This window comes from Streptopelia decaocto (genome assembly GCF_964273445.1).
Source record: "Streptopelia decaocto genome assembly, chromosome: 12".
Taxonomy (NCBI): domain Eukaryota; kingdom Metazoa; phylum Chordata; class Aves; order Columbiformes; family Columbidae; genus Streptopelia; species Streptopelia decaocto.
This window is the reverse complement of record NC_138667.1, coordinates 16,678,608-16,704,564: the sequence shown is the minus strand read 5'-3', so window position 1 is coordinate 16,704,564 and position 25,957 is coordinate 16,678,608. Positions and strand designations below refer to the sequence as shown.

The 25,957-nt window shown below is 48.0% G+C and overlaps 1 protein-coding gene across 1 annotated transcript in view; it reads right to left on the bottom strand.

Annotated features, from left to right (window-relative positions):
• Window positions 1-1,125: 1,125 nt before the first annotated feature.
• PFDN1 (prefoldin subunit 1) overlaps window positions 1,126-25,957 on the bottom strand; it is a 30,577-nt gene continuing 5,745 nt past the window's right edge. Inside the window, exons 3-4 of the mRNA XM_082063291.1 lie at window positions 17,704-17,788; window positions 1,126-1,346 (exon numbers count right to left, since the gene is read on the bottom strand). Coding sequence (XP_081919417.1) covers window positions 1,263-1,346; window positions 17,704-17,788 — 169 coding nt within the window. The 3' untranslated portion in view covers window positions 1,126-1,262. The remainder of the gene's footprint in view (window positions 1,347-17,703; window positions 17,789-25,957) is intronic.

Here is a 25,957-nt window from a genome sequence, read left to right as displayed (position 1 = left end):
AGACCCAAGCACCAGCCTGGAGGAGCACACGGGCACAGGGGTGGGCAGGAACCCGACCCAAGGACGCTGGAGGCACAGACAGCTGTGCGGGGCCTTTTCCCAGGGCTGGCCCTACAGAGCCACAGCCCCGTGTCCCATGGCTGACCACGGCAGCTCTCCAGATCGCCTTTTGGAAGACAGGGTTGATGTCTGGCGGTGAAAGGCTGGAGCAGGGACAAGCTGTTTGGGATTACACAGGAATTGCTATGGGATGTCTAGTGGAGGACCCAAGGCAGAGGTGTAGGTGATTTCGGGAGGAACAACTGTGAAAAAATAGTGATGTAAGGGGATGAAAGGACCATTTGGGTGTAAATGACCAGCTGGTCAGTACATTTGTCCAGCACCCGATCAGCAGAGCGTGTCCAGTCTTACTAAATTCCACTTACACTGTCCTGGGCGAGGACTCTGCACTGAGCGTGCATGTCTGTGCTCAGGGTGTGAGGGGACCAGATCAGATGTGGCAGTGACCGCAGAAGTGCGCACAGGCTCAGCAGGCAAGCTGGAGCAGCCGGTGAGCGGGTGAGGCGGCCTGGAAGCCGGGGGCAGCGGGCGAAGGGCCAGCCCAGAGTGTGACAGTGGCCACATGTCCACCAGGCGAGAGCACAGGGGTGTCAGCAATGGGACCTGCAAACTCCTGCCTGGCTCCAGGATCCCCAGGAGCTGGAGGGAAGAGACAGGGCTGGTGCACTGCGAGCACGAAGCACAGGGTGGCACTGGCCCTCCACAGGCTCTCTGCTGCGCTGGGGCTCTGCCAGGCCCGTGTGCAAGGAGGGAACCAGGGCCTGTCCCTGCTGAGACAGAACAAGTGACCACCCGCATACGCCCAGAGGCGCCAGTGATGGGCTCTGCCCGCCTCCCTGCTGCAGCTTCACCAGCCCGCTCCAGCAGAACAACGCAGCGAGAGCCTCCCCAGCGGCCAGGAGCACACGGGCTCTTTCTGGAGGGCAAGGGCTACAGCTGCTTTAAAGTGAAGCAGAATTCCCTGAACGCCCCCCCACACCAAATCCCACCACCACCTCATTTCTCCATCAAACCCACACAGGGAGAGCAGCTGCTGTGAGACACCGAGGGGGCAGGCACATGAGCTCAGGCCTCGTGGACGAGTTTTATTGAAACTGCTGGAGAATGGAGCTCGTGCAGCTGGGCAGCAGTGAGCAGCGTGCAGGCAGAGCTGCCCAAAACCACCCAGAGGGTGCTGGGGAGGCCTGGGGGGGACCGCACAGCTACTGCGCCCTTCGGGCCATCAGCATTTCCCGGATGTTATCTTCTGCTTCCTTCACGCTCCGCTCCAGGTACGACTTCTTCTGCTGCAAGGCAGAAATGCCAGAGGAGAGTTACGGTCCACGCTGGTGCTGACAGCGCGTGCCGGGCGCTGGGCCAGCGCAGAGCTGCGAGCAGCCCGCTGGGGATCCGCGCGACCCTGCGGGTTTCCCAAGGGAGGACAGCGGGTACTCATTTCCAGAGGCATCCTGGAAGTGTTAAATATTAACACTGGGCAACGTTTAACACAGACTTCAAATTTTGTTCCCTCTGAAACTTCTCCTTGGAACTACCAGGGTTGTTGCAACAGCAGAGCTACAAAAAGTGGGGTACATTAACCACAGAGGGGCAGGAAAATGAAATCAGGTCCCAAAACACTGGGAGCCTAGAGAGGAATTAACATGCTACAGCTTCCTTACAGAGACAACAGCAAAATCCTTTCGCACTTGGGTGAAAAGGGCTCTTCTTCTCAGCTGAGCCAGTTTTCCAAATCCTCCTTTCCATCAGAAATTCCCTGGCATCATCACCACAAACACACGGTGGTGGCTCCTTAAACAGCTTTAATTAGGCTGCGCTTGGCAGGGCAGCAGCCCAAAGCTGTGCATCCCAAGATAGGAATTCTGCATGCAGCATTTTTTCCTTCTAGTCTGGGTGCTCCTAGGTGACTGAAAAAATCAGTGCTTGGCTCTTTGGACTATTTTCTCTGGGTTTCCAAACAACAGACACAACAGTCTCTGGTGGACGCCAGAGCAGCAGAAGGCGTTGCTGTGTGAGCGCAGCAGCCCTCAGCACTGGACGCAGCCTTCCTGAGGGACAGCACCGCTCCAAATGCCTCCTTGTTGTGGGCTCGGGGCACCCCTAGGGAGCCACAGGCAGAGGAGCGTGGCAGGAGTGACCTCCAGAGCCCACCAAACCCAAGGACAGCTAAGGGGGACAGGGCAGGTCCTCGGCACTGCCCAGCTGGGCAGCGGGGCTGGAGGAAAAAGACACCAAGGTGACACTGGAAGCTGTGCTGCCATCCAGAGACCTGGACAGGCTGGAGAGCTGGGCAGGGAAAAATTTAATGAAATAGAACAAGGGCAAGTGTAGAGTCTTGAATCTGGGCAGGAACAACACCAGGTTCCAGTATAAGTTGGGGAATGACTTATTAGAGAGCAGCGTAGGGGAAAGGGACCTGGGGGTTGAGGGGATTGCACTGGATGAGCTTTCCAGGTCCCTTCCAACCCCTGACATCCTGGGATTCTGTGAAAATGCCGCTCTGCGCTGCTCCCCCAGTGCAGAGGGCTGGAGCAGAGCAGCACCCATGGGTGCAGACTGCAGCAGAAATACCCCCTGGCCTGTGCCAAGTAGCACCCTATTGCTATGGGGGGCAGGCAGAGGGGGCTTCTGTGTGGGCCAGAGGACACTGCCCCTGCCAGCCTCCCCTGCCAGGACCCACAACTGAAGGAAAATCCACCCGCGCACAGGACAGTCCTGCTGCCATCACTCCCCATCCATCCGCTCACAGCAGACCTGCAGTGACACTTGTGCACACTCAGCTGAAATGCCCGTGCCATGAGGACATCTCTTCTAGCCTCACTGCTCAGTACTAAAGGGCTTTTGTCTAAACAGTAAAGGTTGCTAGCGACAGCTAGGGCCGTGGGTACACCAAAGGGCTCCTTGTCCCTCTCACGCGGTCCCTCTTGCTTACAAGAGCTGCTTTTCAGGAAACCACTAGGAAAGGAGGCGCAGCGGGGGTTCCCACTGCCGGCAACTCGCTGACGCACGAGCAGCACTCCTGCCACCGCCGCTTCTCACGCTGCCCGCACAGCCAGGGGATGGCACATCTAAGGAACCAACCTGAAGGCTGCACCAGGAGACAGGTCGCATAAAACCTGTGTATGCCTGAGCTCCTCCTCACTCTGTTGAATTCCATGTGTTCATTTATTACTAAAACATTTTTTAATGCAATTACTTTATGAAATGGTTCTGGCTCCCTGCCCCTGACGATGAGGGACCCTGAGCACTAACGTGGCCTGATGCAGCGCAGGTGCATTCACGGCTGTCACAGCCCACGCACAGGGCTGCTGCTGCTGCATGGCAGAGGGACATGGGTTAATGCCATTTCTTAAGCACCACCTGCAGCCCCGGGCAGCTGAGGGTTCAGGGAAATTGTATTTCCTTCAATCACTCTCTGTGGTCATGTAGCTTCTGGGGCAAGAGGATCTGGGATGGTCCTGATGCTTTTAGCCCTTTCTTCCACAAGTCAGCTCCAGGGAGAATGATTTCCAAGCTTAAGGAGCATCCCTTGAGCACCAAGGGAAACCTGCAGCTGGGGGCTGCAAACTTCTGAGCTCTCCTGCAGGCACAGCAGCTGGCTCTCACTCCAAATAACAGCCCGGAGCAAGGGGGGGGAGGAGCAGATGGTCACTGCATTTTCTGAGACAGTGTACGTCTCTGAGGAGCTGTGGCTTCAGTTTTGCTTTGGTAACCACAGGAGAAAGAGCAGGAGCTTGCGTGCAAACCCCTCCTCACCGCTATTACTGGGGTCTAGACAGGAAACTCCGTCTCCCCTGGTCGCGTTCCCGGGGAGCAGCGCTGTGAGCAGGCGGCTGACACACACCGCCAGCCACCCCAGCTCTGCCAGCGATCGGCACAGCGCTGAGCGCACGCCGGAGCCTGCTCTGCTCCAGCCGCATGTGCCAGGCTGGCGGTCCCTGCTCCCCGCGGCCCCAACACCACCGCAGCCACCAACTCACGTGTCCACGACGACTTGCAGCCCTAGATAACCCCATGTGCTCTGACCCCACGTTCTGGCTGTGAGGTTTTACATCATCACCCAGTTAGCTGCATCTATTTTCCTGTGAAGGTGTGTTCGCTGCTTCAAGTGTTAACTCTCTGTTGGCTGTGCCAAGGCAAGTGCAGCTAGCAGGGCATTTCCAGTGCAATGCCAGAACTGTAATGCTGGGTTTGGTCCCTCAGGAAATCAAAGGTGCTGCTCTCTGCAGCATCTGATGTTACTTCCACACCAGTAACTCCAGTCAGGAGCCCAACAGGACAGGGCAGCACACCGTCCCTGCACAGCAGGCCACACAACCTACAAGCTGCAGATCGAGAGCCCCAACCTGCTCCCCACACCAGCAGTGTCGTACACTGCCCCCACCCACCCACCCACCAGTTCCTGGCCAGACAAGGTGGTTACTCAAACCAGCAAGAGATACCATGGCCTGAGTCATGGGCTCTCAGGGCAGGACTGAGAAAGGAGACTTGCTCTGGGAAGGTGACAGGGTAAAGGTGACACAGAAAAGCCTGAACTCCCAGCGCACAATCAGGACCACGCTCTGCAGGGAGGACGGGCAGTGCCACGGGGTGCTGGGGGCTCCCCAGCAGTTGCATGGAGAGCATGGCCAGGCAGGAAGGGGAAAACACAGACAGTGCAGCAGGAAGGGGCTGTTTTGTCAGCAGCTGGGGCAAGTTCAGCCTCCTGGTTCACGGCCACCACATCCACTTGCTAGATATTTATTTACCACACTGCAAAATACACTTTGAGTGTCACAGAATCCCAGAATGTCAGGGGTTGGAAGGGACCTGGAAAGCTCATCCAGTGCAATCCCCCCGTGGAGCAGGAACACCCAGATGAGGTTACACAGGAAGGTGTCCAGGCGGGTTGGAATGTCTGCACAGAAGGAGACTCCACAACCTCCCTGGGCAGCCTGGGCCAGGCTCTGCCACCCTCACCGGGAACAAGTTTCTTCTCATCTTTCAGTGGAACCTCCTGTGTTCCAGTTTGAACCCATTACCCCTTGTCCCATCACTGGTTGTCACCGAGAAGAGCCTGGCTCCATCCTCCTGACACTCACCCTTTATACATCTGTAAACATGAATGAGTCCCCCCTCAGTCTCCTGTTCTCCAGCTCCAGAGCCCCAGCTCCCTCAGCCTTTCCTCACACGGGAGATGCTCCACTCCCTTCAGCATCTTTGTTGCCCTGCGCTGGACTCTCTGCAGCAGTTCCCTGTCCTGCTGGAACTGAGGGGCCACAACTGGACACAATATTCCAGGTGTGGTCTCCCCAGGGCAGAGCAGAGGGGCAGGAGAACCTCTCTGACCTACTGACCACCCCCTTCTAACCCACCCCAGGTACCATTGGCTTCCTGGCCACAAGGGCACAGTGCTGGCTCATGGTCACCCTGCTGTCCCCAGGACCCCCAGGTCCCTTTCCCCTACACTGCTCTCTAATAGGTCATTCCCCAACTTATACTGGAGTCAAAACATAAGAGGCACAGCTTGTGAACACCTGCTTGGCCAGGGCAGTGCATGCACCTCTCCTACAGCCACCCCACAGCTTTCGGAAACGCCACTTTGTTTGCATGACCCATGCACAGTAACTCTCACACAGGGAGGAATGACCCAAGGTTCTAAGAAGCCTCTCCATCACAGACAGGAGGAAGGGGAGACGGGGGACACCTCAGAGGTGGCTGAAGAAATGTGGGAAGGCAGCAGGATTTGCTGGTGCAGAGCTCCAGGCAGGCAAGACGCTTCACACGTGCTCAAATGAAGGCAGCTGCCCTGCTCCAGCACAGGACGAGCTCTTGCACCCTCACTTGTTCCCACCATGCTACAGGTTGAGAAATAAATGGGAAAAAGCCCCAAACAAGTAATTGCGGTTGGTTTTGCTTTCACATTCAACTAGCAAAGTTCTATAAAAACATCATGAAAATTCTGAGACCTAAAGCAGACTATTTTGCTGTTGGGTATTATGACCAAGGATTCCCCACATTTCTAAGGGTAAACCTGTTTTAATTCTTACTTTTCTCATCTATTTTCATGTGCTTCTTAAACTAACCTCAATATTTGATGTTATCTTGTAGAAAAAAGTAATACACCGGTTCTCATCCAACCCCTTATTTGTGGTGACAGCCTCCCTGTCCCCACACAGGAAGGGCACTGACATCTGCACTGGGACACAAGACAAACACACGGATACTGCAACAGGCTAGCGAGGTCTGGACCACATCCAGAACAGCTGGTGGGGTGAAAAACTGCAGAAGATGCCCCCAAAAAGCCAGTGCTGTCAAGGTCTCCCAGCCCGTAGTTTTATAATTCTTTTAAACTAATCCCGCTGCCAACAGCCACCTTCGCCAGCCAGCAAGGGCTGCAGGACAAACCACAGCCCCGATGATCTGTCTGAACTAGCCCAAAAGGAAATGTCCTGACCTAAATCTGCTTTCTGGAAGCCGTTTTGCCATGCTAATGGCTGCCTGGCACCAAGACAGACGGCAACAAGCGATGGCCACAAACTCTTCTTTGGGCAGCAGAGCCAACCCCAGCAGCTGGACCTCCCAGCACTCCTGGGGCTCTGAAGCTGGGCTCTGAGGTTCTCCTGCACCTGACCACAGATGGTGCCACCAAGCCTGGCCCTTTCTATCCCCTCCGAGTTGCCCCATCGTTTCTCCTGTATACAAAGCACAAGCTCTGGGAAGCAGCAGCTTGATGAGCCCCAGCCAGGGGCTATGTAGAGCAGCCACCCCTTACCGCGCACGCTTCTTACTGGTGAGCACAGAGCCCGTGCCCCGGCACTGCTGGTTACGGCAAATCAACACCACAAACGCTCACCCAAGCACTGTCCCTTACCACATCTCTCCCTTGTACTTCACTCCCTGTCATGAGCAAAACTTGTGCCCTGACCCGCTCCGCACTATTTGGTTTTGGCAGCAGCTGCGGAAATACTAGATTTAATGCAAATACAATTACAGTTCACACCCCGAAAAAGAAAAGGGGTTGTGGTTAAGAGAGGTGGCCTGTGGCCTTTTGACACGGCGGGAAGCCACCTCATCCTCAAGCCTTCCACCTCCAGTCCCACCGCATCACAGAGCCAGCGAGACCGGTGCTTTGCTGGGGAAGCACGATGACGCACCCAGACCTCACATTCCTGGCAGATTAAAGAGCCGGCATCGCAGATTCCACAGCAAGAAAAAACTATTAATCAGCTCCTCTCAGACGGGCTTTCGATGATCAGAGCAACATATTTCCCCCAGCACTGTGACTCAGACGCATTTGCCTTCAGAGAGAGCCTGGCAGCCAGAGCCAGGTGTCCCAGAGCCTGTCGGGGGTGGCAGTTCAGCCCGGCGTTGCGCAGGGTGCACGTGTAGCCCAAAGAGCCAGAACTGCACTTCTGCTCTCAGCAGGACACCAATACAGGGCAGCCACAGCTTATTCACGCTGCATTACGCCTTGCACTCACAGGTGAATTTCCCGTTTCAAGTAGCGGTTTCTCATTCAACATCTACTCCTTTTGCTCTTCAAATTCCACTTCTCCCTCTTCACCTCAGCAAGAGAAAAAGAGCTTCAACCCCTGACCTGAAAACACAAATATGCTTAAACCCAAACAAAATTGTTTCCATGGAAATTTAAGGATCTGGTATTGGAACATGCCTTCTCATTTCAACTTTTTTTTTTTGAAAAAACAAAGAACTACAAACTGTTTTTCTACAAACTGGTTTTACATCCAGCTTGTGAGGACAAAACAAGCTGGCAGATTCCCTGGCAGAGAAAACCACCTGCCCCACAGTGCACAACGTGCTTGGCTACCAGCCACCACATGCTGGCATCCCACTACTTGCGCTTAGAAGGTTTTCGTCGAGGAACGCTGCAGAGTCTTCAGGCATGACCCAGTGCCTCAAATAGGAGCCCTGATACAGCTCATCTTGTGACACTGTCTCAATAAATCTGCTAGCCGAGAGTTTCTGTATCTCCCGAAGTTAACCCGGGTCATTTTTGGCATTCCTCAAGGGCTCTGTGTGCGCACTCTTTGGGAAAGTGATCAGCAGAACCTGAGACCGAGCTGGGAGCGCACACTTGTCTGGGGAAGGATCTTCCCCCAGAGGAAAGCAAAAGCGTGAGCTGCTCCTTGCTCCCAAGGCCAACACCCCTGTTTTGGTGGCTGGAATTGCCCGAACCCCCTTGCTGGAGAACAGCACATCAAGCCGTCATCACACACATCGTGGGCAAGGAAAACAGTTTGGTCAGCCTGAGATCACAGGCAATGATGCGCCTAGGGCGTGCGCTCTGTTTAACAGGATTCCGCTCGGAGCCCATCGGGGGAAGGAGGTGACCTGCCGAACAGCCCACGGCTGCTGCTGCTTCGGGAGAGCAGCAGTGGGCAGCCCCACGCCCTGAGGAGTCCACCCAGCACCCGTCCTCACCCAGGGCAACACTGTGGCACACACGCACACATCAGCAATTACCACACTGCAGCAACCACCAAATATTTAGATACACTTCAAGACTTCCCAAGCAGAGTTACTGCTCTCAGGAAGTTGCCCGGAGTTTGCTCAAGAGTGAGTGAACTGCAATAGGAAGGGAGCCCAGCTGGTTTCTGACGACAGCTGCTTACAGAAGCATGATGATACCATTTACCTAAGAGAAGTGATGATTCAGATCCCTGGGTTTTCCCTTAGCCATTCTTTCCAGGAGGTAACGGGGGCTCTTGGTCAGTTCAAAACCATCTGGATTAGAGTGAAAAAAGACATCAAGCATACAAGTGCACTTGCCAACTCAGGAGGATCTTTAGAGGCACCTTCCTAAAGAACTGCTGGTGCAAATCCACTTCCATCATACATCCATCCTACCCAGAACACAACCAGCGGCGCCTCCCCATCATTATCGTACCACCCTGACACTCTGAGAAAGCCAATTTGGAAAAGCACCTGCTGCTTGCATACTTGGTACCAAGGGAGGCTATTTTCAAGAGAAGAAAGGGCAATGTAGATGCTGAACATGATGTTAACTACTAAAGAATCAAACCTGCTGGGAGCCTTTCAGTAGGTGGCAGCAGAAATATATTATCAACTCAGTGGATTCCTTTACAGACACCCCTTCTTGGCAAAATTATCCACTTAGAGTGGTTTTCGGAGGCACATTGCTCCAGGTCAGATGCTGCACCCTATACAGACTTTGGACAGTAGAGGCAGGTCAAACACAGATGCTGGGGAGGGGAAGCTCACCCAGATTCCAAAACCCCCTATGTTTTGCTTTGGCGGAAGTTTCCTGCACCAAAGCGCCTCTTGCAAAATGCGCTAAGTTCCCTAATCCGGTGCTTTGGTTTCTATGGCCCTGCAGAGCCAGTACAGCTCATCAGAACACCTTCTAGCAATGTGGCTTTTGCAAAGCCATCCCACACCTTTCCACTCTCACAGTCCTGGCCAAATGAGGCCATTTTAAAAGAAAAAATTTCAGACTCAACAAATCAGCAATAAAACCATGATGTAAACTCCCAGCTAACCAGCATCCCCCTTAATTCGGCTGCCTGGCAGGCAGAAAGCAGCCACATCCCCGCTGGGAACACATTACGGAGGGAGGGAGCGGCCGTGACAGCCGCCCCGCATACCTGGCGAGCAAGGTGCGGCTTTACAAAGCTGACTCAGGGCTGGGTCAGGTCTACACGCAGGAGCACGCTTTCCAAATAATCGTTTCCTGTTCTCCCCAGGCCAGATGGAGGAGATGGGGCAGGAGGAAGGTTTATCGGGCACGGATAATCCCCCTCCCAGAGCTGCTCAGCATAAAGGGCAGCAACAGCGAGCGCATAGGGCTGGTGACTAAGGCAAGGACAGCGGCACTGGGTTGGTGACTAACCATTACTCATGCAAGGAGGAATTTGGAGAGGGACCCGCGTCCAGCTCGGCTCTCTGCTTTGGATAGTTCCGCAGCCATAAGCACAAAAGAGAGCTTTGTCATGTTATACCAGGGTCTGATTCACTGTCAAAGACTGATTTATCTACCAACTTTGTGTTTAAATGATTTCAGTGTAATCATAAGAGCAGCTTAATGCTAATCGGAGGAAACAAGCAACGTTTTCAGACCCAGACAACTAAATGTAGGCTCCCGGATGGACAAAACCATTTAGATGCAGCAGTAGTGTTTTTTTAATTAACACATAATGTATATCACTTTCACCTGGATTACAAAGGAATATGAGCAACGTTTGCTTGAAAAGCTTTTTCAAATTAGTTTTTTTTAACTGGAGGAATCCTCCCCCTCAAAAGATCCCAACACAAGTTCAGAGGTACATTTATTTTGAAAGCATCTCTATAACTAGATCATAGAGGATTTAAAAGGAAGCAACCAACACCCATGTTAATTATTCTCCTTTTTTTTTTTTTTTTTAAATCTACAATTATCCACCTAAAAATAAAGGTAGGAACAGTGAAAATAAGGAGTCATCAAATTCCATTTCTCCCTTGGTGAAGCCCTTGCTCTCTCAGCTGGTTTGTATGCTTACTCTGCAGTCTGCAGTGCAGGGAAGACTAACAAAGAATTACTAATTAAGCAGCTGCTTGCAAAAATCTGGGATTTTGAAAACTTAGTGGGGTGAATGGCTGCTCCAGCTGAAAGATCCAGCCAAATCAGCATCACTCACAACCGCTCTTCACAAAAATGTGGTGAGATGTTAAAGTTTTCATAAGCCATCCCAGGTCTAAACCAGTGGAAGATCCTTTCAGAGAGCTGGGAATCCCCTCTTAAATGTGATGATTTCTTCTTTCTATGCCTCTAAGATTACATCATGTTTTGCCACCAGTGACTTGTGCACTGCCTAACATAGGACAAGCTTCTTACGCAATTCTCAAAGCGGAACATATTCTTATTTGAGCTTTATCTAACAAGTCTACCACAGGAATCAGAACCAGTCTTTGAAAAATTGTACCTCCTTTCTTGTGATTACTGAAAAGTATTTGTTCCTTTTTAGAGCTGCAAGGTGCTAGTTGCACAGTCAACTTTCATTTATCTGGGATGAGAGACGATGCAGTTTGGATAAAAGAGAAACAGCATAACGTGCATGTTAAGTTAGGCTGTAGGAATGCAATCCTGCTGCTGGCCTCACTTTTGACAAGTGACAATAAGACTGTTAGGCTTGAAACGTGAAGTAGTAAGTTAAGCCAGTGATTCATTACAGCCTCAAAAGCAAGAAATAAGGCCTGTTATTCATGTTACCATCAGCACAGTCGGTTTAGAGGACAGAAAGAATTAGAGCAGCATTAGCTATGCCCCAGTTCCTCCAGTATTTACCTAAAATTTGTATGGCCCCAGTCCAATGACAGAGGTCTCCTCCATAAAGAATTATTCTGTCCTGATAGGGTTAGCTCTGTGTCCATTACATTCTTAAGCTTCTCACCGTTTTATTATTTTAAATCCTACTTTTCCTTGTTGCTCAGAGTACTTTTCATTGAAAAAAAAAAAAAAAAAAAAAAGAGGCATTAGAATGCAGATTTTCCTCCCTGTAAGGCAGCCAGACCCATAGGGAAAAAGAGTTTCAGCTACTCCCTTGTTCAAACAAGCATCACCAGAGAGGGCAGAGCGGTGCTGACAGCTCCGTCGTGCCTGTGGATGCTCCCCAGGTGACAGCGAGCTCGGGCAGGCAGCCAGACCACCCGTGTCCTCAAAAAGCAAGCCAAGACTGCCAAGACTCCAGCTCTGCAGCCTGAAAAGCCGGAGCAAGCCCTTAGTGAAGGCACAGACTCAGGCCTGGGTGACAGAAGCCAACAGAGCCAAGATGAAACACATTTCCCAGGAATGTCACCAAGTCCAGATGTCCACGCCCAGAAGGATCTTCCCAGACACCTGCAGCTGCCTTGGGCACCCAAAGCCATGCAAGATGAAGAAGCTTAAGGCCACTGTGTGGCTGGTTGTCCCAGGGGGCCTGGTGAGGCTCCATGCTCACTTTTACACCAATCTCCATCATTTGTGGAGCTCCCACAGCTTCCTCCTAAAAGCCCCATGCAAGTCCAAATGCTAGCTGTTAAGGTCACTTCCATACTCCACATCGGGCGTCCAGCCTCCCCGCTACAGCGAACAGAGGGAGAAGATCACCTCTAGGAACAAGTGACCCTCCAGATGTATTTATTGTCTCTCTTAAGTTCAGAGAACATCTGGACTCCTGACTCATAGAGGGCAAGGGAGAGTTAATGAAACTCCGATGTGTGATTCAGGGGCAAGAGGAAGAGGAGATACCACCACTCTGAATTCTCAAATATCAGATACTGTGGGGAGAAGGGGAAACAAACGAGGGAAAAACAAACAAACAAACCCCACCGCACATCACACCACCTTCCAGGACAAGCAAATTGAGAAAATAAAAATCAATCTGCTCTCCAGCAACATCCCAAATCTGCAAACAAGCCATGCCAAAGGAGTATTGTACAGGTTGGCAAATCATGATTGCGGCCGAGCCGCCAGGTTGCACGGATGGTTGTGGCTTAGAGCAGAGGCAGCCAGAACACCAGTGGGGCTGACACCAAACCGGGGACTGACTTTGTCCATGCACACGCTTAGAAATAAGGGGCAGCTTCATGACCACATGTGTTTAAAATCATGTCCTCAGTACGTGCGTGTATGCCAGCAATGGAATGAGAGAACAGCACACCCATCCAAAGTAAAATCTGCTCCAGGCTAAAGCACAGAAGACTATTCTTGAGGCTTCCCCTCTCCAAAGCAAATAAGAGCATTCCTTATTTTCCCCTGTTTATTTAAAAAGCCCACCGCACATTCCTGGGCACTGGTCTATCCCAAGCCAACCATGGGATGAGAGCTTCAATGCTGTAAATCCCAGGAAGAAACTGACCTATCTTGGGAACAGCCTAACAATTGTTACCTTCTGATGGTCAATTAGTGGTCTGCAAAGCGCACCACAAATCTCAAGGGACTTGTTTTCCTCTCGTTAAAGTCACCCTCAGAACTGGCCTCCGCGGTGATGATTTCGACATAAAAAACGAAGAGCCGTGCAGAGAGCGGTCGCAGGAGCACACGGCCACACCGAGCAGGTCTATCCCAGCCATTCCCGCTCGGAGAACATCAGCTCCCAGGATCAGGCACTTCTCCCCAGCCACACCTCGCCTGCTTAACATCTTTGTTCCCACAAGGTATGAAAACACTGTTGTGGCAACCAGAGCCGCCCAGTCGACTCATGAAGAAGGGGGCACCACCATTACACCTCAGGGCTGCAGCAAAGCCATTTTAAAGAGAAAGAAGACTGGAGAAATGGAAGCCACAGCATGAGCAAGTTTGCAGTCAGGCAGCACCAGGGAAGAAGTCAGTTGTTACCTCTGACGGCTGGTCACCGTAAGGCATCGCAGCACAGTCACCTTTTAACTTTACCAGGAAGGAGCCCTGCAACACCATCTAAGCCTTTAAACACGAAGCACAGCGGTGTTTGAGAACAGAGAGTTTGTTTCTCTACCACGAACAAGAGCAAAGAAGTTTTATGTGTGCGATAGGGCAATCGGACGTTGCATTTTAGAGATCACACAACGAATTTCTGAATTAGAAATCAAGCACTTAGGTATAGATCTCCCAATTGTTATTTTGTACTCCAGGCAGTCAAAGAAGAAAACAACCAACCCTTTATCTCCGCAGCAGTAAACTTTCAGTCTCCCACAACCGTGTGGAAGAATTGCCTGGGAAACAGGCACACAACAATGTTGTGGTCGGAGTTTCAAACAGAAATCCAGTTCAACAAGAAAGCTGAAGGTTGGTTTTGCCCTTTTCACATAGGAGCTAAATTCAGTGGCACACAGTAGTCAGAGCTGCCCAGCAGAGCCTCCTCCTTATTTGTTATTTTTAGCAATTTAGTCTGACAACGCCTGACAACTAAACATGCTGAATATAGCAGGAGAGAAGGGGACTACCAGATATTATCAGAGAAAACACAGCAATAATCACTTTCTCCACCCCTAACGAAGAATCAATTTTCCATGTCTTTATAACATCATAGAGTTTGTTCTTTTTAAAATGCCACATTTAAAAACAGAATCCATCTAGCCCTACAATGGAAACGGATAACATTTCCTGAAACAAAGCATTGTTCCACCCCTCACATATCATGTTTCCTTACAAACAAGGGAAGAAAAACATTACTTGGTTTTTCTCCTAATACTGCACAAACATTGCTGAGCTAAAAAGAGTCTGTGCTCATCCCTTTAGAATGCTTTCAAAATAGATTTAACACATACCCCTGGTACTGTGAAACACAACAAGAATTTGATAGTATCAGGACTGGAAAAATCCAATTGCTACTACTAAGCAGGACGCTTCCCGTGCCAGTATGTGAGCGAGTCTATGCCATCAATCCCTGCTAGACCCAAGCAGGTTTTTGTAAGCCTCGCTTGCAAAGCCTTTAAGCAGGCATGTGTGTCTTGCCTGCAAGCTTGGGCAGTCTATTTGGATTCCAAATTATTATATACAGCTCGTGAAGTTAGAAATGCTACATATGTACGTATATGTATTCACGTTCACACCTTAGCTGTAACACAAAGGGTAAAGCTCCCTTGCTTTTTCTGCAGAGTAACGGACCGGCTGTGTATTTACCCCTCATCCACATCCATACCCTTAGGTGTTTCCACAGAGTTCTCACTGAGCACATCCAATGCAGATTCCAGCCAAGTCTTATTCTCCCAGCCTTGTACAATGCCAGGTCTGGTTCCCCTTGCTGCTTTGCCGTGTGATGAGCAGCAGGGACGACCAAACTAGCAGTGGTGCTGCCCTGAAAAAGGGAACGCATCGCTTCAGCAGCAGAGGAGCCCAAGAGAGGGGGAAAGGGAATAACTGCAATCATGCATTGCAATAGAGACTATCAGAGCAGGGATAAAAGAAGCTTTCAAACCAGATGCAAAACGCCTCAGTGTTTTCAAAGTTCACTGTGCCAGCTGTGAACCTTGGGAAACCCATCTCCCATCTCTGAAGCAGGTTAAAGCCCACATGTGCACAAATGGTCAGCACTCAGGAGCTCTTCTTGCATCAACACTGGATGGATTTACCGAAGAGCTTAGCAGTGAACCCAGACTGCTGTGCTGTGCTCCTATGCAAACAGCACCAAGCTCGTGCTGAAAGCATCGCTCAAAATCATGCTTGTATCAAAAACATGCATTCCACAATACCTTGGCAACAGTGTCGTAATAGCAAGGCATAACTGACTCAAGCTCATACTACATGAGTACCCAGATCAGCCACACCATGTGAATACTGAAGTATTGCCATGACCAGCTTGACTCAACTATGCAAAGTGAGAAATGTGAATAGGCAATAAAGTAGTTAACAATGTAAAATATAAACCTAAGCTTTAAAATTCTTCCACTTTTAATAACGGATGGAGGGAAGTTCAAACCTATCTTGGTTTGATATTTGTTTTACAATGATGCAGTGGAAGCACAAGGTCACAAAGTTTCACATTCTTTCCTGCCTCTGTCACAACTTGTTTTCAGGACAGCAAAATCCCCTACTCCTGTGATAAGTGCTCTCTGACTTGGACTCAGGTATTTCCCCTGAAATCTCAGTTTCCAGCAGTTGTTAGTCTAAGAGTTTGTCCTCTTCCGCAGGGAATCCCAAGCCTAAGGAAGATCCTTTCCACAAAACTGCCAGCCAGCTGGAAGCAGAGTAGTTAAAAGATCATAGAACTGTTTTGGTTAGAAGAGACCCTCAAGATCAACAAATCCAACCATTAACCCCACACTGGCGCTAAACCAAGGTCCCTGAGAACCTCATCTCCGTGTCTCTGCAACCCCTCCAGGGATGATGATTCCACCACTTCTCTGCTGGACTTGAATGTTCACTCAAAACAAACTGTTGAAAGTTTTGGCAATCTGAGCCCTACTATCCACACTTAAAAAAAAAACCCAACCTTCCCATTCCCAGCGCCTTTTGAGGCAGTCATTATTGCTGGGAACTTCAGTGGTCACAACCAGAGACTCAAGCAACAGGGAGCTACAAAGTAGAAAAACACATTTGCAAAGCAGCCAGCTCTGGGGCTTTGTGTAATAATGGCAAAGGTTATAATTTCGGGGTGAATTCCATCCATTCTGCTGAACTCAGCAACCAGAAAGTTCAGGGGGTAAGATCATTCCCCACCAGGAGCAGGAAGAAACTGAAATGCACAGCTGAAGGGCACAGTAGCCAAAAAGCTGACCATGGTCCCATGGACCCGATGGACAGTTTGTAAACAGGGGCTGCCAACCACACTCCAGTCACTTCCCAGGCCAAACGTGCCACTGTGAAGTTCTCCAACCCCAGCCCCAGGGTTGTCCTTCTGCAAAGCCACTGGCATCTGGGATGGCTCCAGAGTCGCCAGGATACAATGACATTTATCATATAACCATAAAAATGACTGTTCCTTGTCCGAATTAACACTACCATAAATATCTAGCCTATACACGGACTACACGTTTTCCCTGCACAGAAAAACTTCTCATGGCCAGAAACACAAAACCCCTTAGTATCTGGCACAGAAAACACTCCAGGCAACACAACATATGGTGATGTACTTGCCCTACAGCTTCCCAGGTAAGCTGAGTTTTAAGAAGGAATTAGAAAAAATACAAACTCTGTTTGTGCTTTAGTGTAAGTAGGACACAATGGAGACAGAACTGCACAGGTCTGAGTAGGCTGGAGCACTGGCTTCCTACTCCCGCTTGTCCCTACTTAGCTGGTCCGCACGTTCACTTTCTCCAAAACATTAACAGGTGATAAGCAGCTTGACATAACTCAGTCTTTTCTTTTCCTGTCATTCCTCAAAAACCAAGGAAGAGGGTTTTGTATTAATTACATTATTGGGGCATTAAGAAAAAAAAATACACTAACTGCCTTGGAAAAGTACATTTTGAACATCTTCTCCGAAGAACTGTAAGCTGTACACATAGTCACTAGGAGATAGTCAAGATTCACTAGATAACTTGTTGAACATTGGAACTTGCACAGACACTAAATACTACATATTTCCTAGATATTCTTCTGTGCCTTGAATATCCCAGCGAGATAAACATAAGAACACAGAAGTGCTCTGACCACATTGTCGAAACAACGTCCCACCTCCCCCCAGATCCGGTCTGCAACAGCAGCCACGAGCAGATGCCCAGGGCAGAGTGTAAAGACAGGGCAGGCGTACACACAACTTCCTCATCGTACTTTCCCAGCCTCCAGACATTTTTAGCTCAGGACTTCCTGAGCAGGATGCTATTTCTACATATTTGGTAATTCTCAATGGATTTCTCTTCCATGAATTTGTGCAATTGTTCTGAGCCAGTGTAAACTTTTAATAAGCACGGCACTGGCGGAGTTTCACACCACCTATCTGCTGCAAATAACCACACTAGCATCATTTTGCTAGTTTTAAACCCTGTTCCTACTAATATTATTTGAATCCCTCACCCCTAGATTTAATATCAGGACACAGAGCAAACAATCCATCCCTACTGGGGTTGTAGATCTAACAAAGAAACCAAGCGACATGAATTACTTGTAGGTTACTCGTAACAGGCACTATTTTCACCTAGTTACAATCCTTCTGAATGAAAAGTACCAGACAAAAACAAGGGATGTAGCAAACAGCATCTTGTTGACCTTCAATGTTCTACTTTCAGCATCATTACCTGCCAAAAACTTACCTCTAATTCCTTAATTTTCTCTTCAGCTATTCTCTGTTTTTCTAAGAGCTGATTATGAATCACTCCTTTAGACTGAAGAATAAACCTACAAGTGAAAAATAAGAGACAGACAACTGTTGGATATGTTTTACATCTGTTGTACACCGAGCTGCACACCAAGTTAAACTGCAGTGACCTCTGCAAAGCATTTGTCCTCAACCCGCACATTCTGGCCAGAAGCAGAAGTTGCTACGATGGCTCACACTAACCACCCCGCCGGCCTCAAGGGTTTGACCTCACCCATGACAGGGGAGGAAGAAAAGGGATGCACGCAGATCTCCCTCTATCATTCAGTGTCCTTGAATGATTCGAAAGCCGTTCTTGCACACAGCCAGCAAGGAGAGTCTGTCACCACATGCCTTCAAAGGGATCTAAAGCAGTTGATGGCATATAGTCAAGGAAGCTCCTTTCAACAGGTAAAAGCCATTCATCACCATTTTAGTGCTCACAAGCTAAATAAACCCGCACAATAAAAACAAAGCTTCCTACAAAGAAAGGCTGAGAGACCTGGCTCAGAAAAGGCTGCAGAGAGACCTTACTGCAGCCTTTCAATATATAAAAGGAGCTTATAAGAAAGACAGAGAGAGACTTTTTACTAGGGCCTATAGTTACAAGACCGGGAATAATGATTTTAAGTTGAAAGACGGAAGTGTTAGACTGGGCATAAGGAAGAAATGGTTTACAATGAGGGTGGTGAGACACTAGGACAGGTTGCCAGGGAAGCTGTGGTGCCTCATCCCTGGAAGTGTTCAAGGCCAGGCTGGACAGGGCATAGAGCAACCTGACCCAGGAAAGATGTCCCTGTCACGGTATCACGGTATCACGGTATGTTTGGGATTGGAAGGGACCTCAAAAGATCATCTAGTCCAATCCCCCTGCTGGAGCAGGAACACCTAGGTGAGGTCGCACAGGAACATGTCCAGGCGGGTTTTGAATGTCTCCAGAGAAGGAGACTCCACAACTTCCCTGGGCAGCCTGTTCCAGTGCTCTGTCACCCTCACTGAGAAGAAGTTTCTTCTCAAATTTAAGTGGAACCTCTTGTGTTCCAGCTTGATCCATGACAGGGGATTGGACTGGATGGTCTGTGAAGGTCCCTTCTAAACCAAACCCTTCTGTGGTTTGATGATACAGAGCCCGGTGCTTCCACCAGAAACACAGAGCCATGGTACACTTGCCTTTACTTGAGCTTTCACAGCTCCCACTGCTCAGGGCTTGTCTTTAACACACTCTCACTGACCCCCAAATTCCCAGGCTTTCTACATTCAGAGGGTTTTTCTGTGGTGTGGGAAGCAGTTGTTTTTAACTGAAATTGCAGCCATTGGTTTCCACTTGTTCTGGTTTTTAATTGCCAAATGGATTTGAAAGATGCATCCATAGCATCTCAGTCACGGCAATCCTGCTCACCAGCGTGCAAAAAAGCTGCCTGACTTGCTCAGAAGAGCCTCTAAAGGAGCAGCAGCATCCAAAGCAGCTCTCCAGCACGTGGCACTGGCATCCCGCAAAGAGGTAAAGGACAACTAAGTTCAAATGAATTTTAGGAACCCTCCATGGTTGTTTTTCATCCTTCCAGACATAAAGAATGTAAAAGCCGCAGATTCACCCCTTCCCAACTTAGAAAGTCCCTCAGGGGATTTAAAAGGAGCCTCCACGGGTCATACCAATGAGGTCAAGGTCTCTCTCCAGCACCAACTAGGGTCAATGTCTTCCTGCCAGGTGACAAGAGCTCATGCTCGAACAGTTAAAATGGGCAGCTTTAGACAGGGCAGAATCAGGGTGCATTCCCTGTCTGCTACAGACAAATCTGAAATCAGTTTGTAGTGCCATCTCCCATGACAAATGACATTATCGACATGCTTGCTTGAGGCCTGGTAAACACAAATGTGGATCTACCACTTAGCTTTAAACTCAGCATAACCTGCATCAGCAACACAACAGACACAAGGAAAACTACCTGCCACATGCATTCCTGAAACACATGGGAGCAGAACTGCAGTTAACTGTAACAGGTTTCCAATTAAAAGTCTCTTTGGTGCTGCTATTAACTGCACTTAGCAATTGCTTCCTCCTCCCACTTCTCTCCTTGTTCCACTTTACCTCCTCTTTTCTACAGTAACTTCCGCTATGTATTTTATGTTACAAAGTTCTCAAATCTCTCATTTCTTCCCAATCTTAGCTCATGCTTGTTACTGGTGCCAACTTTGTTCTATGCCTGCTCCTGTTCTTCACAACACAGCTCACTCACGCTCACTGTCCCCTCAATCCCCCCTTTCCATTAGGTGCCCCCACATTTACACAGCGATGACGCTTCCAGGTCCCAGCACACAACAGCCCAATGAAATAAAATGTGGGTTTCGCTCAGTTTTGTGAAAATCGAGTCCATGACCACCCTTTTATGACAGCGGAGTTATTTACATTGCTATTAGATGCAGAGCCTGGATCCAGCCAGAGAAGAGCTACTTTTCAGGACCACCAGCAACCATGTCACTCTGACGCTCTTCCCTTGAGCCTGTGATACCAGAAGGAACAAACTTCAGCCTTCACACACACATCCCCTGTAGGTTTTGGGGTGAAGACTAAAATTTTGCCTTGCTTCTGCAGTAGCTGCCATTAGTGAAAAAAAATCAAAGCTGCAAGATGCCCTCGGTAAAAGAAAAAAAGCCCATCGGTCCTTTCCCACGTCCCAGCTTCCCTGCGCCTGTGTGTGCATATGAATGTTTCCTTAATTATTTCCTTTTCTTGTGGGGGCAGCCAAGAAGAATAGAATACCTTCTCATTTGCTTCCCCAAACTGTACAGCGAGACCAACCCTTTTGGTTTCACTGATGCCCTGGTCTAAGAAACAAACAGTATCACTGCTGGAGCGATTTTGCCCATGCTACAGCTGGGAAGGTCCCTGCTGGGCTACAGGTGCTGGCTGAGAGCTGCTACAGGCACGAAAAATCTTCAAACAAACGGCTGACTTCACTTCTATTCTGCAAATGTCAACAGAAGTCCATTGGGGAAAACATCCTCCCTCCCACCACACTCTGGCAGACATGCAACAGCAAATTAAACTTGGATAGTTGAAGTTAGCACTGACAAGGCTTATGCAGACAGCTGGGCACAAATACAACCACATTAGTGTTATTTGCTATAAAATAGTGGGCTGGAACCCATGTCCCTTCACACACTGGCTCAGAAGCAAGTCAAGTGTCCTTGACTTGGCCAGCAGCATGCTTCAGAAGGTCTTCACCAGTATGGGCTTCCAGCCACCCAGTTTAATTCCCTGCCACAAGACCAATTTTCTGAAAGCTGAAGCTATGAATCCACATCCACAGTTAACTACTTAAATCTGTGGCTTCAACGTCCAATATCAGGAGGGCTCAAAAAACTCGATGTTTTAGCTTCTAGCCTGGGAGACACATTATGGAGATCTTGGCCAAAGTTTTTACCTAAGGAAATAACATGGTTTATGGCAGCGCCTGGAAAAAGCAGAAGCTTGTTTTGCGCGTTAAGTAAGAGGTGCTGCAGGGCACTTGTAATAAAACACAGTTTAAATTTAATCTGGATTTCATTCTTCCAATTACCTTAAGTAAAACACCAATTTGATAACTTTTTCTTATCCTCATCAAGCTGAATAAACATGGCTGTGTCATTCTGCTACCTGGTTTTAGTTAAATGTGTTTATCTGATTTATGAATTTTTAAGCTCATGAAAGAACCATGGGAGGTTCCAAGGACAGAGTTCTTCCCTGAGTTGGTGAACAAGCCTGTCAAACATATGAACTTCATTTAGCACCTAGAGGTCCACCACCAGCTGAGAACTGGCCCCACATCAGAGAGTTGAGAAGCCACTTTCTGCTCCGTGACACTGAGCTTGGTACATGACACAACTAACACCAACCCCTTGGTGCAGATGAGCACTGAAGAGCTGCCTCCTCAGATTGCTCTGCTGAAGCCCATCACAGGAGGCTCCACGTTCTGAGAGTTTGTATGTCGAACTGGGATGGCTTAAGTATCAATAGTCCACAGAAGACAAGCAGCAAACCAAATCCTCTTCCAGATGAGTTCACTTGTGTCTGCCTTCTCTCACTGGAGTGTCACAGCACACGCTAATAGATCTGTCAAACACAACACCTACACTGTCAAATGTGAAACAATTCAGAAAAATGTTCAGCACCACAGTGGCAATTACAAAGCTTAGTAACAATCACCTCTTCGCACAGGAACTTCTTCACTGTTGTTAAATAACACCAGAAATATCTGGATCAGAATGGACAAGTTCACCACATCTCAAGTGGCCACGTGTTTCAAAGGGAATGGCTAGACTGTCCAGCTCAACAGAACAGGATTTGCCCTATTCAGGATATTTTGCATTTTTTCCAGTGTTCATAGGCAGAGGTAAAAACTCAAAACAAAGCAAATAAAACTAGAAAGGAAAGCTCCAGAGGAGTGGGGTCCTCAAGGTCGGCAATGTTCAGTCCAACCTGGGCTGCCAACGAGAGCAGCTCTATAACAGTAAAGTGTCTGCGAATCGGCTGTACCTACACGCTTCAGTTTCTCGGTGACTACTGGTTGTCAAGTGTAATATGAGGAACAAAAATAGAGCACAAGGGAACTGAAAGAGAAACCTCGCTCTAAATATTCCCACTTGTTTCTATTTTCCTCCTGCTGCTATCTCCACACTGGGATTTTGTTTCCCTAAGGCAGAGAAAGTGGTTTATATACTCTCTCTGAGAGTCGTTGCTTGTTTTCTCGTGAAGGGATCTCTTACCCCTTCCCAATCGGAAATTTCTAGATATGGTGCCCGTTTGTTCAGTGTTTAGACAGCACTCCCTTATGCCCTGGTCTTGAGGCTGTAGTCAGGCTGGTGGGCAATGCCATCAGCTTCATCATCTGTCTGCTCCCTCGTGTCACACCGACACACCCACCGAGTGATGTTCGTACACTGTAAGTAATTCCATAACTCAGACTGTTTCAACCAAAATGTCCTGTTTACTTGACTTTAAGACGTAATATTAGATACTGAAAGACTCATCTCTTAATGAATGAGGTTATGGAGATGTTTGTTCAGCACACGCCACTCTTCATTATGACATACAAGTCATTAAAGTTATTAAAGGTGGAGTACCAGTGATGCTCATAGTTCAGGTTTTCCCTTAAGAACCCCTGTTTTCAATTACTTGCAATTGAAGCCAACTTCAGTCTTTATGTCTGAAGCTTTTGGTGTCAGGCATCTGTCCCAGACACAAACGCTCTCTCCTCTTCCCCGGCTGGTGAGCGAACGTGGCTCAGGTGTTTCTCTGGCACAGCTTGTACTACAGCGTTCAAACCAGGAGGGAAGGACTCGCACAGCAGGGACTCCCTCCTGCCAGGCTGCAAACAGCTCTTTCCACTTGGGTCCATGTTAATCGCTGCAAGAACCTCTCTAAAAAAATTAAGATACTGAAAAGAAGCCTAACAACTTTGTACAATGCCATAACATCATGTTTACTGTATTTCTAAAAAAACTAACATGCTGTGCTATAATTCATCACAGTCATGTACATGGAATATCCCGCTCCTTGAAACCAAGCGTTTTCATTACACTACTCCATGAGAAAAGTTGGGCTAAGCCCAGTCATGCCCTTATCTATTTAAAGACACTTTTTAATTCTCAACTTGCACTGCTGTTCAAGCTCTGAGCATACTCAGTAGGGGATTACTGCATTTTAAGTACTGTTCAAAGCCAATGGAAGAGAGGCTTCACACGATCTGATCCCAGGCAATCTAGCTTGATTGACCAGGACCCGGCTGTGCACAACTTGGAGCACCCAGGACTCCCCTGGGCTCTGCTTATGCTTCTGTAAATTATTCCCTATGCAGTTCATAACAAGCACTGCTTATGCCCCAGCAAATTCCAGTTTTAACCATCCTAGATGAATTACCCAGGTCCAAACAAGCCGAAGAAGCAACATTAAAAAGAAAACAACCAAAAGTAAAATCATGACTAACTATAGTTTCTGCTGTCACCCTTCACGTCTAAGGGTTTCACATTTTTCAGTCTGATTTTGAATTTCCCATTCAACAGATCATATACTCTAACTAGAGCTTGTTCAGAAACAGATGGAGTTGGAACAGATGAGCTGAAGCTTCTCCTATGTTTGCGTTTATTTTAGTGGTCAGGCTTTAATTGGGTCACTCTCGATATAGCTAAACCTAACTTCCCCCCACCAAAGCAGCACATGCTTTAAAGCAAAACAAATCCTGCAGCTTATATTGGGAGGATTATATATGAATACATTCCAGGAGCGGCAGTTTATAGTTCACATGTGGATATACAACAGGAGCTGTTTGGGAAGGAGAGATGGCTTGAGCAGAACCTGCGCAAACTCAGCCTCGCGGCACCCGAGGAGTGGCACTGGAACCCATCCAAACCCAGCCTGACACAGGCCACAACAAGGGTAACTTTTACTCAGATGAACATTTGTAAGCCATAAACCTATTTACTTTAAGAAGCTAAAGGGAGAGAACAAAAAGCGCCGCAGCAACAGTGCTCCCTCCGACCTGCCCACAGCCCGGCCCTTTGCTCGGCACTTCAGGCCGTGTTTACATCGAGTTCTCACTTTTTTTTTGGATCTGTCAATAGCTGCAGTGTATTACACGACCTCAAGCCAAGATAGTAACACATCTTGCAAACAGCAGTTTCTGCATTGCCAGACACTTAACTAGATGTTAGATTTATACCATTGTTCATGCTTGCTTCTTTAAAAAAGAAAGCAGGAATATACTTCTAAGCGTGCGCTAAATATAGCACAACTCAAAATAATAAAATAGTGCTGTGGTCCGCTTTTAAAGATCATCACATCATCAATTCCTTTTGAAGGCTCAAGCAAAATAAATGGAATTTTCTTTTTTTAAAAAAGAAAAAAGGAAAGCAAATGCCTCCTCTCTACCATACAGGAATTAATAACATTTGAGATTGAAACCAGGCGGGAAAAGCAGCGCAAACATGATTGCAGTTCATGGAGGTGAAATCTTCCTTCCATAGTTTTTCCTCCCTGTATCCCTGGTTTAGTGGTTTTATCTTCTAATTGTGCTTAAATGCTATTTTTCAGTATGTAGCAATGAGGACCTGTAGCTTGTTTAAGCAAAGAAGACTTGAATGACAACAGCATGCCTACTAGAACATGCACTTCAAATCCGTTTTTTGCAGTCTAGGTTGTACCATATTTGAAATTTGCAAGCAGCGGAAAAGGGAAACAATTTTTCTGATAATGGGAAATCAAGGTCCATTTCTAAAGTCTCCTGTATTTTTAAAAGTTCTTCACATATTCCTAAGGAAGAGCATTAAAAAAAAAAAAGCCACAAAACCACCACAACACCAAATGAACACACATCTAGAAAAACGCAAACGAGCAAAATGTTGGTGGGAACACCCTGGTCAATCAATCCTAAAGAAACTTCTACTTTAAAAAAGTTGGGGTGCTTTTTTCTATTGGTAAATCTTCTGTGATGAGAAAAGTGAACTTTGCAGTAGGAAATGAAGTGACATGCAGACACTGCTATATTCTGACAGGCAAATTTATGTTCACCCTACAGCAAGAACCTATACAGGAAAAGCGGCAAAATCAGGATACACCTCTTTTGAAAAGCAAAACCATCCACGGTTGCAAGAAAACAAATGCTTCATGCCTTGCCCAGGAAGAAACCTTTGAACTGCTAAGTGAGAAGGGAGACCCAACTTTCAACCTGTCGTTTATTCAATAGCGCAGCCTCAGCTTCTGCACATGGCAACTCCTTCTACAACAAAGCATCAAAGCAAGCAACACAGCAAACATCACTGAAGTGGATGTACAGATAAGCGATTCAAAGGAATTCAAGCATAACCCTAATAAAGAGATATTTCTGGAGGCCAGAGTTAAATTAGCTAGCGCTAGAACAATCCTGCTGTTGTTTCCTAATCAGTAAGAACAAACTTTAGAATCAGCATTTGTGGACAGAAGAGGCTGGATGTTGTTTTGGAAAATCGTTTCTTCTCAAAAAGTCTGATTATTTTTTTTTTTTTTTAAGCTGTCTGAAACATTCTGTTAGTTCAGCAAATGGTTTTGGAGAAAACAAAAATAAAAATTCAAGACAGCAGTTGTTGCATTCCTGAGTTCAGCACTTTGCTATTTTACACAAATTTAATACAGAGGCATGAGAACCAATCTCATCCCACAGGATTAGCTTTCTCATATTTTCTTTCAGTGTTTTAAT